Here is a 14,137-nt window from a genome sequence, read left to right as displayed (position 1 = left end):
TTCTTAATGCATTCGTGAATTATTTACCTCAAAAAATCCATGGCGTATCCAGCTTTTTACGCTATCTGGAGGGGTGATTAGAATTTGACATTTGTTGCCGACAGCCCTTGTAGCATCACATCTCATCAAAGCAGTCGAAAATTTCAGTTCAACTACAGCAAAATGTCAAAAAATTTCACCTTTGTTGTTTACAAGTTTAGCTTTCAGTTTTCTTTCTTTATGAATTACATATTTATCTATATTTATAAGTTTTTTCTTTTATTTTAGGTTTGCAATTTCCGCCACTATTTCCAATACCGAAACAAATGTAGAGGACGTCGAAAAATCAAATAGGATTGTTTCAAAAATCGTAATTCAATCAACCAACGACAAACCCAACTTGCTCTGGAGTATTTCTGCACTTGTATCGCTCACCCTGCCAACCTATCGAAATTCTTGATCGATTTTTTAAATGAATGTATGAAATCGTTATTTGTGGTGAAATTCTATTAAATTGGAATAATTTCTCCCTAGCTCTAGCATCTCCAGCTCTAGATCTAGCTTGCTGGAAGGTAGGATTTAAGTTATTGAAAATTATCGATACCTTTAAAAAAAAAAAAGACACTACACCGTCTTCAGCCAGAGGCTGCACAGACTGAACATTACACTAACACGAGACAACCGACAACACACATAACACCCAGTGGCCCAATGAAGAATTTTCCGTTTGACGAAAAGTTTTCCCCGACTGGAGCGGGAATCGAACCCGCACTCCGAGGCTTACGAAACGTCTAGACGACTGACGCCGCTAACCGCACGGCCACGAAGCCCATGGATCATGGTCACAAAAAGTGGTCATTCTCTATCATAACTACTCCGTCCACGCAAATTAATCTATTCTAGATTCTTTCTACTCCAAATTTCAGACAAAGCAAAAGAAAACAAATTTCTCGCTTCAGGTGCTTATTTATTTAAAAAATCTATCAAGAATTTTGATAGGTTGGCAGCGTGAGCGATACAAATGTAGAGATGCTCCAGAACAAGTTGGGTTTGTCGTTGGTTGATAATATTGCGATCATTGGAACAAACCCATTTGGTTTTTCGACATCCTCTTGATTTGTTTCGGTATTAGAAATTGTGACGGCAATCGGGAACCTAAAATAAAAGAAAAAACTTATAAATATGTAATTCATGCAGAAAGAAAACTAAAAGATGAACTTGTAAACATCGAAGGTGAAAATTTTTGACATTTTGCTGTAATTGAACTGAAATTTTCGACTACTCTGATGAGCTCTGATGCTGCAAGGGCTGTCGGCAAGAAATGTCAAAATCGAATCACCCCTCAAGATAGCGTAAAAAGCTGGATTATTGAGAAAGCTCAAGGAAGGTTTTCTAGTTGAATGTTTTGAAAATTTCTGGAAACATCTCTGTGAGAAAAAAAAAATCTGAAGAAATTCGGAAATGAATTTCTGGAACACTTTATGCAAGACTTACGAAAATTCTTGAAGTTTTTTTTTTCCAAAAGATCCCATGCAACATTTTTGGAAGCTATTCGTGCAAGACTTCCTAAAAGAGTTCTTGGAGAGATTTCTAAAATACATTTTTAAGTCCAATGGAAGCCCTAGAAGGTTTCGAGAAAGAATTTCTGACTGAATTTCTTTGGGATTTTCTGGAAGATTTTTAAAAGTAAATCTACGATGATCCTGCGATGTGCTGCATGTATTTATAATGAGAATAAAAATAATAGAAATTGTCGATTCAATCATTTTCCAGGATTCTTTCAATGAGTGGCGGTTATTGAGTAGTCTTTTCCTCCGATCCGCCATCAAATCGCAGCGTTACTCTTTCAGGGCTGTCACAAACTAATGACACACAGCTTTAGTCATCGCACCGACGAAAACATCGAACTGCTAGCATAACAAACGCGAAACCAAACAACAACAAACCTGAAACGACCGGGAAGCCGAAGTCCGCCAACCACACGCACACCATCACCAAATCCATCGTACGCACAGTGGCAAGCCTCCAGCCAGGCCAGGCAAACAGCCAGACAAAACACGAAGAATGAACGAACCGAACGAAGCGCATCATGATCTCGCCGTCGGCTTCCATCTTGCATCGCTCGCGCGCGTTCAGTCTCCTAGTGAACGCCGTGCGGTTTGGATGTTGTTCCGTCTATCGAGTGCTGCCATCTTTTTTGGCCCCCTCCTGTGTGTGTCGCGTATCGCGAACTCGTGTTTTCGACCTGTTTTTATTCTCTGGGTGTGATTGTGATTGAAATTTCGTCGTTTGATTGATCGACAGTGATTGAAGGTGATCAGTATGGAAACGATTGTATCATCCGAGTCGTGATTGATTGGGAATGAGAGTGATTTCCAAGATAATTCTTAAGATAAATCGAAGAAAATGTTTATGTTGTTGTCTGCTGGAGGCAGCGCATGAAGAAGGTGCAAGAGTGAGAAGCAAGTGATTGTGTGGAAGAAGGCAAAACAAACGTGGGGAGGAAAGAGATCAGAGAATAACGAGCAGCACCGGTTCGGCAGGTTCGTCTCGTGTTGTGCTGCAAGAAGTGTCAAATCTGTTGTTGCGAGCCGGCTTGTTTTGGATGCGATGAATTTCTGCTAGCAAAAGCCGGTGTAAATATGTTTTGATTATGAATGCTTGATAACAAAGTCCCGGCGAAAGTGATGTCTATCTGTTGAGTAAGAATCAGCTGATAGTGGAAGAAATATCAAGTGTGTGATTGTAGAAAAAAAAAACCTCAATTCATACAAAAATAAACCCAATAGCAAGCAGAGAGAAAAAGAGTTCAACCAGATCTCCGGAGGAAACGCAACGAGTCTCATCGCAAGCTGTCAAAATGACGAATTTATGTGTTTACATTGGATTATTCCTGGTGTTTGCGGCCGGCGGCAGTGCACATCTGAATCTGTATCTGAACCAGCTCGAAGTCATGCGATTACTCGGTATGTTGCTGCGACGACCTGACGTTTTTGGGGTTTGGTTGGGCAATGCAATCCACGCATGGTTTCACCCGATCGGTGACTCAAATGGTGGCGCAACGTTGGGAGCCAGCAGCTAGCAGAATCATCTCCATTGGTTTGGTGGCATGTTCGAACGAGTTTTGTTTATGTTTTCATTACCCGGCGAAGGTACATAACCTTGCTTTCAAGCGCCGGAACGATTGCCGCAAATGGGAAGAACTTGTTGCAGGTTATTTACGGAACGGGTGTTGAGTAAATCCCCGTTGGATGGAGAACAGCGCAGCTTGATGGGTTGAGGGCATCTGAAATAATAGTGCGATAATCCCATGTGATGGGTTGGAGCTCGAGGGGGATATACATTCTTTGTTGAATGCTTGAGAAACATTCTCAGGAACGCAGTCGCGTTTTCCAAGGAATTTAACAAAATCCGGGCACTAAAAATTGGAATTATGTATCTCGAGATTATAAAATGAAAGTAACTTCAATGGTGTCAATGATGTTGTAAAAAAAATTAAAGGTGTTCATTATATTCCGAATTTACACTATGTCTTAATAATTTATCATATTCAACTTATGAAAACTTCTAAAGACACAATTAAATCAAAGATATTTAAAAAAAATTAAATATTCACCATTATACGGGCAAGTTTATTAAAGTCGTAGTTTCTCCGGATAAGCGGTATCTGATAAAAAACAGCAACATATACACCAACTAACTGCAGCACATTATGAGCAACGATGTCTTTCTTCTGTGTTACCAGCGAGCAGTATATCTGTTCATAGTCAGGGAGATTATTAGACGCATTACAAGGAAGATCTCAGTGAGCATGCCATGCAAACTCATCAGCCATTTCGAATATTCGCGTGAATGTTTTTAGTATTATTATATTATTCTTATTAATGAGTAGAATTGTAAAATTCTTTGTAATAGTGGCATATACTTTGAGAATTAATCGCTTATTATATATGCTATTAAAATTAGATCTAGAATAAATAAATAAACTGAAGAACTCTTATGAAGCATGTCACAATGATAATGTATTTGTTAAATTCGCTTATACAAATGCAGTCAGGCTACACAATCATGAAAAATGGAAATGATAACTCATAATGCAAAGAAAAAATGCTATCATGCTCAAATAGTTTAATTTTTAAGTAGTGTGTGTTGATGGAAGGTTATAATACACATAATTGAATTTCTAGAGCTATCTTTGGGGAGATTCTGAAAAAAATCTGGGTAAATACATAATGGAATGAATACGTGAAGGCAATTCCTGAAGGAATCTCTGAATAAATTTCAGAAGAAACCGATGAAGGTATCAAGAAGAATTACTGGGGAAAAAAGTTTTTAAAGGAATATCTTATTAATGTCTTAGACAATCTCTGGCAGAATTTTAAAAGGATCAGCTAGACTAGTTTCCGAATTTTGGAACATTTTATTAGGGAAATCCTTAAGTTTTTTTTCTGGAGGAATGAACCCGTGAAAGATTTTCTAACAATATTCGTTTTCCGTAACAGAAGGTTTTCAAAAGAAATCATTGGTAAAACCGGAGGAATCTCTGGAGGAATTTCTGAAGGGACTGAGAAATTGTTTTAATCATTCATTTCTAGAATTTCCGGAACAATCAATGGAAGATTTACTTAATGAATTCACGTAAAAATGTTGAAGGACTCCGTGGAAAATTTTCTGAAATTATTTTTGGAGGATTTTTCGAAAAAAAAAACTATACCTCCGTTCCGGAAGCATTCGATCGAAGACTTTCTGGAGAAATTTTAGAAATAATGTTTTGGATTGATTGATTGATTTGTCTTTATTTAAGAGACTTTCAGCCCTTGACTGGTTCGTCTCTGTAAAGTTCTGGAGAAAGTTATAAAATCGGGTTTGCTCATGGAGAAATTTCTAAAGGAATTTTTGGAAGGTTTCGTAAAAGAATCTCTGGAAGACTTTTTAAGCATACCCTGTTTTTTTTAGAAATCGCATTGCGATTGTTTAAAGGAGAAAGGAGATTTTTAAAACAATCTTTCGAAAAATGTCGTAATTTCCCCTGATAACTTCCTCTAGGAGGAGTTTTTGATGGAATTCTAGGTGAAATTTCCGAACAAATCTCTGGAAAGAAAATCCCGAATGAAATTCAGAAAGGTTTATAGAATGAATATCCGAAAGATTTTTTTTAATCCTTGTAAGATTTTTAAATGAAAGCCTTCGGAAAATTTCTGGAGAAATCTCAAGATGAATTGTGGAGGTATTCCTTCATAAATTATTAATTTTTTTGATGAAGTACATTCAATTTCTTAAGGCAATTTTCTGAAAATTTCTGAACATATCGTTTGTAAAATTTCTGAAGAAGCACTTCAGAAATTTCAAAAGATATTCATGGGTAAAAACAATATCGGAGCTTATTTTGAAAGAATCCGTGGATGTAATTGTGGAAGATAATGTTAAGGAATTCTTGTAGAAACTTTTGATAGAATCCATATAGCAATTTTTGGAAAACAAATTTTTAAAATTTTCTGAAAAACTGCTGTAAACAATTTTTCTGAAGGATTTTCTATTCCCAGGTAACCAATAAGCAGTTAAAATGGCATTAATTCGGCACTATATGCGCCTTCACAGCACGTCATTAAATACTAATCTGCCGAGTATGCGCCATTAGTGCTAATTATATGCAGGTTTTGGCCCAATATACGGCTGATTAAATGCTTATCCCTCCTATCCCCCAGATTGTCAAAAATAAAAACAAATATTTTCCCCTGCCCATTTTACGGCTTCCCTTTCTCTTCTTTTTTCTCACTCTCATATGGAACTTTTGATGCTTGGGGCACGTCCTGAACTGCTGTTGCTGTACTTTTTTGCTGCTTTCGGCCAAATTGGGATTCGATCCCTCGATCCTCGGGTTGCCGTAGGTGCTGAACTGCGCTACAGGGTAAGCTATAGATGATCATATAAAGCGCGTTGGATTTTTGATCTATTTGAGGCATGAGTATTACACCGGCAGTTGCTTCGTTAAGTTATGAGCTCGGCAGGTGCTGATAATAAAATCGATCATTGGAAACACAACATGGAATTGATTTGCCAAAGCATGTTTTCCCATTGATTTTCTTCTTTGTTACCTATGTTTGACTGGACATGCGAATGATGATGGCTTCTACAGCAGTGGCACGTGAATTAGAAAGTGAAAATGTGATGTGGTTTTAGCGTCACTCATCTCTCTTAGCAGTTTCATGGCAATAGAGTAGCAGTTATGCTGCCTGTTGACCAAAACATACCGTGCATTTGAAATGCTACGAAAATGCTGTCAGATTTTGAGTAGCATTTGAATTGTTAATATAGGACAGTTTGGCAGTCGAACTGCTATGATACGGCAGTAAGCAGGCCGAATGCAGTTATAAAACAGAAATACGGCTTATTGAAATGCTTATTGATTACCTGGGTTGTAAGTCCTTCCTGCATAAAATTCTTCGAAAATCCCTGAAAGAATTTATGCATAAGTTCGTTGAGAAATTACGGAAGCTATGCATGCAAGATTTCTATACTTTCCTATACTTCTGTAGAAATCCCATATGAAAACTTATGAAGTTGCATACGGAAGATTTTCTAAAAGAATCTCTCAAAAAAATCAAATGAATCTCAGAACAGAAAAAATAGAAAGAACCGCAAAAACATAAAAATGCAAGAGTAGTTCTTCAAGGGTCACCGCGACGAATTCCTAAAGGAATCCTTGGAGATTCCAAGAAGAAATTTCTGAAAATTTTTTGAGAAGATTTCTGAACAAAATTCTTTGAAGCAACTTGTGAAGTAATCTTTGAAGAAATTCCTCGAGGAATTCCTGAGATATACCTGAAAAACTCTTTAGAACAGCTTTGAAGGCATTCCTTAAATATTGTTATGGTAAACTTCTGCAGAGATTGAAGGCAAACTTCAGGATTTTCTCAGGAAATCTCTGAAGGGATTTCCAAAGAAAAAAATCTGAATTAAACCTCGGTGCAATTTCTTCCTTCCTTGAAAAGAAAATCTGAGAAAATCAGTGTAGAAATTTCAGACAAACATTCTCGAGAAATTCTTGAATTAATTTTGAATAAATTTCTGAAGGGATTATTGGAGGATGTTTGGAAGCAAAGCCGAGAAAAATTCCTAAAGATAATTCTGGAGGAGTTCTTGAAAGAATTTCTTGCAAAATGTTTGAATGGTAAACTAGAGAATGTCTTACAGTAATTCTAAGTGAAATTTATTCAAATATTCTGGGAGACACGAAATAAATCCAAAGTGATTCCTGGAAAATTTTTTGAAAGAATCTTTGAAGGATACCCGGAAAAAAATGTGAAGAAAGGTCTTAAGAGAAGTTTATGATACCAGCCGCGGAAAGAATATCTATAGACCTTCTGGGAAACCTCCTGGAGCAACTCCTAGATGAATCTCTTGAGAATTTAATAGAGGAGTTTCTGAATAAATGCCCGAGAGAATCCGCGAAGCAGCTGCTGAAAAGAGTCCTGAAGGAATGTATATAGAAATTCCTGAGGGAATCTTCATGAATTGCTGAAAATAACTAGAGGAATCTTTGATGAAAGTTATGAATGAATCGTTAGAGGAACTCGTGTTCAATCTGTTAAAGAATTTGAGCAGGAATTGATTTTTTGAATGCTGGAAGAATATCTAAACAAAAGCCTGAAGGAATTCCTTAATCAATTTTTAGATGAGTTCCTGAAAAAAAAACTCAATTTCCACTTCGAGGAATCATTTTTTTTTTAATTTCCTGGTAAACAACCTCAAACAATCTCACAAAAATCTATAGCAAAACTTATTGTGAGAATAGTTTTTTTAAACTTCGGATTTCATGACGTTCAAATCTTTCGTATTAGGCAAGTGAAAGTTTTAGTTTTGATACAGCCTTGAATTACTACATACGCCGACACCGGTGAAATGTACTTCGGCGCACACGTATATGGAGTAAATTTTTAAAAGAATTTATGAAATATTTGTCAAAGGAAACTCTTAAGAATTTTCGGAATATAATTTCTAATGAAATATTTGTCAAATTTGTAGAGGAAAAGTCCATGAAGAATTTGTTGTTGAAATTTCTATAGAAATTTTGGAAGCAGAAAATCAGTCAGTCAAAAATATTCTGGAAAAATACTCGAAGATTTTTCCAAGGATTGGTTCAGGGCTTTTCAAAAGGTATAGATTCCATATCTATTTAAATATCTAAAAATATATCCAGAGAAATTTTTCAAAGTAATTCTTGAAAAATAAGCTCACAAAGGAGGTTTTTTTATACATACATATGTATCAGGGCACAACCATTTCAAAATAATTCAAATGCCATTTTTTGAAAGTTTCCCTCTTCTAGTTCGTGTCTTTTTTTAGGAAAGTGAGTAAAAAAAAGAAAATGTAGCACACGCTAGTGATTTTGATTTGATCGGATCTTCACTGTTCTATTAACCTTCATTACTGCTCGAAGCAAAACATCTTATAATAATTTTCTCTTATGAAATCAATTGACCATGTCTAAAACAACAAAAAATTTCTTCTTCCTAGCCCTATCCCTGCAGTTCTTAAACAGAGGCCAAGTTTGAAACGTAAGGAAAAATCCCTTCAATATTTCCATAAACAAAAAAGTTGTTTTGATTTAAGCCTCTTATTTTCATTGACAGACCTTTCACCACACTTCTCGTCCCTCCTCAGAGGAGGAAAAAAACACAGTTCAGTACGATAAAAGAATGAAACTGTGCCTTTCCTAACCATCCTTGCCTAATCCCGAGGCGTTCCTTGCCTCGGATGTACCTCCTGTACGTGCATCCGAAAAAAAGGGTGATTATTACCTGGCTTTGTCACCTCGGCCTCTCCCATTTCAAAACATTCTCTTGTTATTTTTTTTTTTTGTTAAACCATAACCTTCCCAAAAAAAAACTTTCTTTCGAAAGAAGGTACCAAACTGCTTTCCCTGAGGGCTATAGGAAGGTGCTTGCTGGCTGGTGCCATAAAATTGAGACAGTCGGTGTTCTGGCTATCTTGTAAGTACATTTCACGGGAATCCTGTGAATGACTTGGGTCAGTAGGGAGAAGGAGAAAGAAAGCCCCGAAGGAAGAAGAAACAGACTGTGGTCGAACTGAGAAAGCGATTCAAAGCAAATATTTGGCCTGGCGATGCGTTTTTGGGAAGTGGACCTTTTGCAGGGGCACTATCTCGGACTAAATGGCACTGTGGGATAAATGTTTAAATTTTGAAGCGGAATTCCCGGGACACATTAGATCAGATTTTTAAATAAATTTTGTTGTTATCTTTGTTGTTATTTGTTTCTTCTATTTTTTCTTCAGTTTTTTCTATCTCGTTTTTTTTCTTTTTTTCTATATTTCAGCTGCTATCTTCTTTCTTCTGTGTAGCATTATTTTTACTATCTTTCATTAATTTTGTATTTTCTTTTCATTTTTTGTTTTTTTTTTTATTTTCTATATTATGGTTTCTCTTTTCATCATTTGTTGTTAAACCTTGAACCTTCTACTTTCATTCTTAATACGAACGATTCTTTGTGATTCCCCCGGCTGTGTTGAATAGTTTGCCATCATATGACATCCGATTTCCGTGCCCGACTTTCTCTGTCGCCGACGTCACCAACGTGTTGAACTCTGTTGACCCATCAAAGGGACCTGGCTCTGATAAATTGCCTCCCGTATTTGTTCACCGATGTGCTGCAGTGCTAGGACCACCTGTTTGTAAGATATTCAATCTCTCGCTATCGGAAGCCGTCTTCCCGGAAGCATGGAAAGTGGCTGCCATCACTCCTATCCATAAAGCTGGTAACGTTCGTCATGTTGAAAACTATCGACCAATTTCTATACTATGCTGTCTAGCTAAAGCTTTTGAAATTTTAATTCACGACAAAATGTATTTTGCTGCAAAGCCAATTATTTCGCAGTCACAGCATGGCTTCGTGAAGAACCGCTCTACAACATCAAACCTCATGGTCTATGTTAGCAAGTTAAATTCCAGCTTGGAAAAAAACGGCCAAGTCGACAGTATATACGTGGATTTGTCCAAGGCGTTCGACAAAGTACCGCACGATTTGGCGTTGTGTAAACTTGAGCGATTGGGATTTCCGAATTGGCTAATCAGATGGCTACGCTCGTATCTGAAAGATAGATCCGCTTACGTGAAGTTGAACCCGGCTTCGTCTAGTCTTTTCAACACGCCATCTGGAGTCCCCCAAGGTAGCCATCTCGGGCCTCTGATTTTTATACTTTTCGTCAACGATTTGTGTCACCGATTGACATCATTCAATCTTATGTATGCTGACGACCTGAAAATTTATCGAATCATCAGCTCTTTGGTTGACTGTGCTGCTTTACAGCAAGATATCGAAGCGGTAGAGGACTGGTGCGTTTCTAATGGAATGACAATGAATGCGATGAAGTGCAAGGTGATCAGCTTTTGTAAAAGTCATACACCACGGAGTTTCGCATATAAAGTAAATGGCATTACACTCGACCGCGTAACATCAATCAACGACTTGGGAGTAACAATCGACAACAAACTGAACTTCGCGGAACACATTACCAAGACCACTGCTAAGGCTTTCGCCGTTTTGGGATTCATTCGCCGAAACGCAAACGAGTTCCGAGATATATACGCGTTGAAGGTCTTGTACTGTTCGTTGGTTCGTAGTATTCTTGAGTACGCCGTACAAATCTGGGCTCCACATCACGAAACACATGTAGCTAGAATAGAAAGAGTGCAACGCTGCTTTGTACGCTTTGCACTCCGAAGATTGCCGTGGAACGATCAGCTAAGATTGCCGCCGTATGAACACCGTTGCCAACTGATACGACTGGAAACATTGCGACAGCGGCGAGAATATCTGCGAAGGATGTTTGCTTTTGATATTCTCAGCAGTCGTGTTGACTGCCCGGACCTCCTGCAACAGGCGAACTTTTTGGCTCCGGTGCGTAGGTTACGACATCGTACGTTGTTCTGGACTGCATTTCATCGCACTGGATATGGGCAGAATAATCCGATGGAAAAGTGTTTCACACTTCTGAATAGTTTAGATTTTACGTTTGACTTTAACCAGAGTAGAGATAGTTTTAAAAATAGTATAAGGCGATTAACTTAAGGTTGTTCAGTCTGTACAGCTATAAGCTGAAGATGGTGAAATAAAATAAATAAAATAAATAAATTCACCCATCATGTATCTTTGAGTGTGGAATGGGCACTATTTTTAAATTTTTTGAAGAAACATTTTAGTCGCATAAATATAATTTCTGTCCTTTAATGTAGAGCTCGATTTGTTCCCTGTAGAAAAGAGAATAGTGAACCATGTAGGACTGCGCTTTGATTTAGGGCATCTGGTTTAGTTTCGGGATGGGTTTCGGCCCTCCGGGACCGATTGCTATCGATCTGACAGGTAAATCCTCCTCTAGTAAGGGACACTCTTGTTCGCTATATGGATAGGTACAAACTGCCAACCAGCAACCACGAATGAACCAGCCCGGGCTCTTGAGCGTTAATTGCGTTTTCCTCATCGAGTAGGTGCGGAATGTTGGTGTTTGTCCATATCCTTTGCATACATTGATGGAGCCACACGCCTGGTGGTAAGGCATCCCATCGATGCGCTGCTCTGCTGCCGCTGATGGAATGCTGTTTGAATTCAATCAATCACAAGTATGTGAGCAAGCAAATAACGTGGAAATTCTCGCATTTGCATTGTTTACACACTCAGTTCCGATTTGAAGCACGTTTTCTCACACCCCGCCAAGCGGTCTGGTTGATGGCCACTCCAAGGAATGATGATCGATTGTTTGCACCCATCATCATCATCCGTCCTAGGTGCTGGGGAATCGTGTCGTGATTGAATTATCGGTGTTATGTTTGATTTGGAAAAACGACACGGATTTCCAAATTCTGGTTGGCATCAGTCAGTGAGGTAATCCCCTTGTCCCACAAATCCGCTCATGTTTGGTCGTTCGGATGGTGATTTCGTCGAACATCACACTAATCTGGATCAGCATAAATAACATCGAAAGACTTTTAACCATCGGGATTTAAGTCGCACCGAACCGAAATGGATGAGCTACATCAGTCGGGTGGTTAAATAGATCAAACCCGAATGTGTGAAACCGTTTTGCTGGCGGTAGTCAATCAAAGTCGGTTTCGAGGAAGGAATTATTCTGTTCACTGTTACTTTCTGAATCTGTTTTCAAAAAGGATAAAAAGCTATACCCGGGAGAGGAGTTTGATCATCATTTTCGATCCTTTACGATTCTTTATTCAAGTTCAGTACGGTTTTAGACAGAATAGTAAAACTTGTGAGAAAAATGCAAAAAAGACCGTTTTCCCATACTAAATCCTATAAAAATTTCAATCACAATGCGGAATACGGGGACGCAACCAAATTTTGTACAATTTATTGTTTTGGACGCTAAAAATAGTCGAAAAAGCTTTGGTCCAAAAAATTTACCTTTTTGACCGCCAGTCTAATGGCCATATTAGAATGGCCCACATTTATATGAACAACAAAAATTTTGAAAAATGCCAAGTCTGACCTCCTAAATCGATTGTTTTGGACTCTCAGAAGCTACGTTCAAAATTTGAGCAAAATCGATTGAGCCTAAAGAGGCGCTCAACTTGCTTGAGTTTGTTTGGGCAAACTTGGTCAAATGTATGCGCTGTAAGAGTTCAATAATCAAACCCTTTGGTATTATTGTAGGTGATTATATACCTAACAACTTTGTCGAAGATTGCAAAGTGATCCGACATCTGTGAAAAAAGTTATACCCTGGGCAAAGTGAGGCGAAGCATTGGGATTTCATTATTGATATTATTTCTTTACATGTGCTGGAAAACATCAATAATGTTTTGCCTCAATTTACCTAGGGTATAACTTTTTACACATACTTCTTACACAGTCTCAATTGAATGCTTACAGCGCCACCTAGCGGCAAACATCGAAAACTTAAAATTTGGCCAAGTTTGCCCAAACAAACTTCAAGCAAGTTGAGCGCTCCCTTAGGCTCAACCGATTTTGCTCAAATTTCGAACGTAGCTTCTGGGAATCCAAAACAACTGATTCAGGAGGTAAGACTTGACATTTTTCGTTTTTTTTATTTATCATATAAGTGTGGGCCACCTTAGGTCATATACAGTAGACCTGTTCACTTTTTTTGACGTACCCGTGTCACTTCAAATTATCAAGCAACTTGTAAAAACAAGTCTTCAGTCCAAAAATGAGCCAAATTGATAATGGTTTAGAGGTGTATCAAATCGATTTTGTGTTTTTTTGAGCATTTACACGAAAATGTACTACAATATCCAAAATATTCCATCGAAAAAATACCGAAAATACCGTTAGGATATAGTTAGAACAATACTCTACAACTTTTCCGAGAGCACTATGGTGTTTAAATAGCGTATTTCAAAGTTATACAACAATTTTCGTTAAAAAATCATGAAATAATACAACAATTTTTACGTTTTTTCAAGTAAAAGTCATGTAAATTTACATTATTTTACGTGACTAATTTAATTAGCGATTACTCCTGGGTGTTACGAACATTTCGTCCATACAGCATTTAAGTGTAGGAATTCGTTTTCATTGACTAATTATCAAAAGTTTGCCATGTTAATACTAAAAATCGAACAGAGTTGTCAGCACAAAATAAAACAAAGTTGCCCATGATTAAAACGTCATTACACTTCTTTGTCTCATTTGCATCAGTTTCAAATTGGTGCAGATGGTTGAGCATGAGACTGTCGATCCGAAGATTGAAGGATCGAGCCCTGGAATAGGACTTTTTTGCGCCCCGATCCAGCTATAAGTTGTTAAATTGGAACTATTGGTGACCAACCGCGCGAGTTACGGAAGGTTAATCAGATGCTCAATATGTCGCCCAGCTGATCTCGTCCACACGACTTCTTATCAACAAGTAAACCAAATATCTAGCTAGTTCTGAAATGTGCTTCATTGGCAGGTCATGATCATTAGTCCTGTTCAATGACGTTGGTTGAACTTGCTCAAAGTTGCTGCATTCCGCTCTTACCCGTTTGATGACAAATGGGTAAGAGCAAGATGCAGCAGCTTTGAGCAAATTCAACCTGCGTCGTTGAACAGGACTATTACCATTTAAGAGATTGCGTGTAAGACATGGTAGATTTAAAGAAAGAAAAAAAACCTGGGACCTTCTA

The 14,137-nt window shown here is 37.9% G+C and overlaps 1 protein-coding gene across 1 annotated transcript in view; it reads left to right on the top strand.

Moving 5' to 3' along the window:
* The first annotated feature begins 1,820 nt into the window (after positions 1 to 1,820).
* The window catches only part of LOC109420679 (tyrosine-protein kinase Dnt), a 417,410-nt gene continuing 405,093 nt past the window's right edge, over positions 1,821 to 14,137 (top strand). Inside the window, exon 1 of the mRNA XM_019695105.3 lies at positions 1,821 to 2,945. Within this exon, the coding sequence (XP_019550650.1) occupies positions 2,840 to 2,945 (106 nt within the window). The 5' untranslated portion in view covers positions 1,821 to 2,839. The remainder of the gene's footprint in view (positions 2,946 to 14,137) is intronic.

The sequence above is a fragment of the Aedes albopictus genome, chromosome 2 (genome assembly GCF_035046485.1).
Source record: "Aedes albopictus strain Foshan chromosome 2, AalbF5, whole genome shotgun sequence".
NCBI classification, from domain to species: Eukaryota; Metazoa; Arthropoda; class Insecta; order Diptera; family Culicidae; genus Aedes; species Aedes albopictus.
This window is presented reverse-complemented; position numbering and strand designations above follow the sequence as displayed.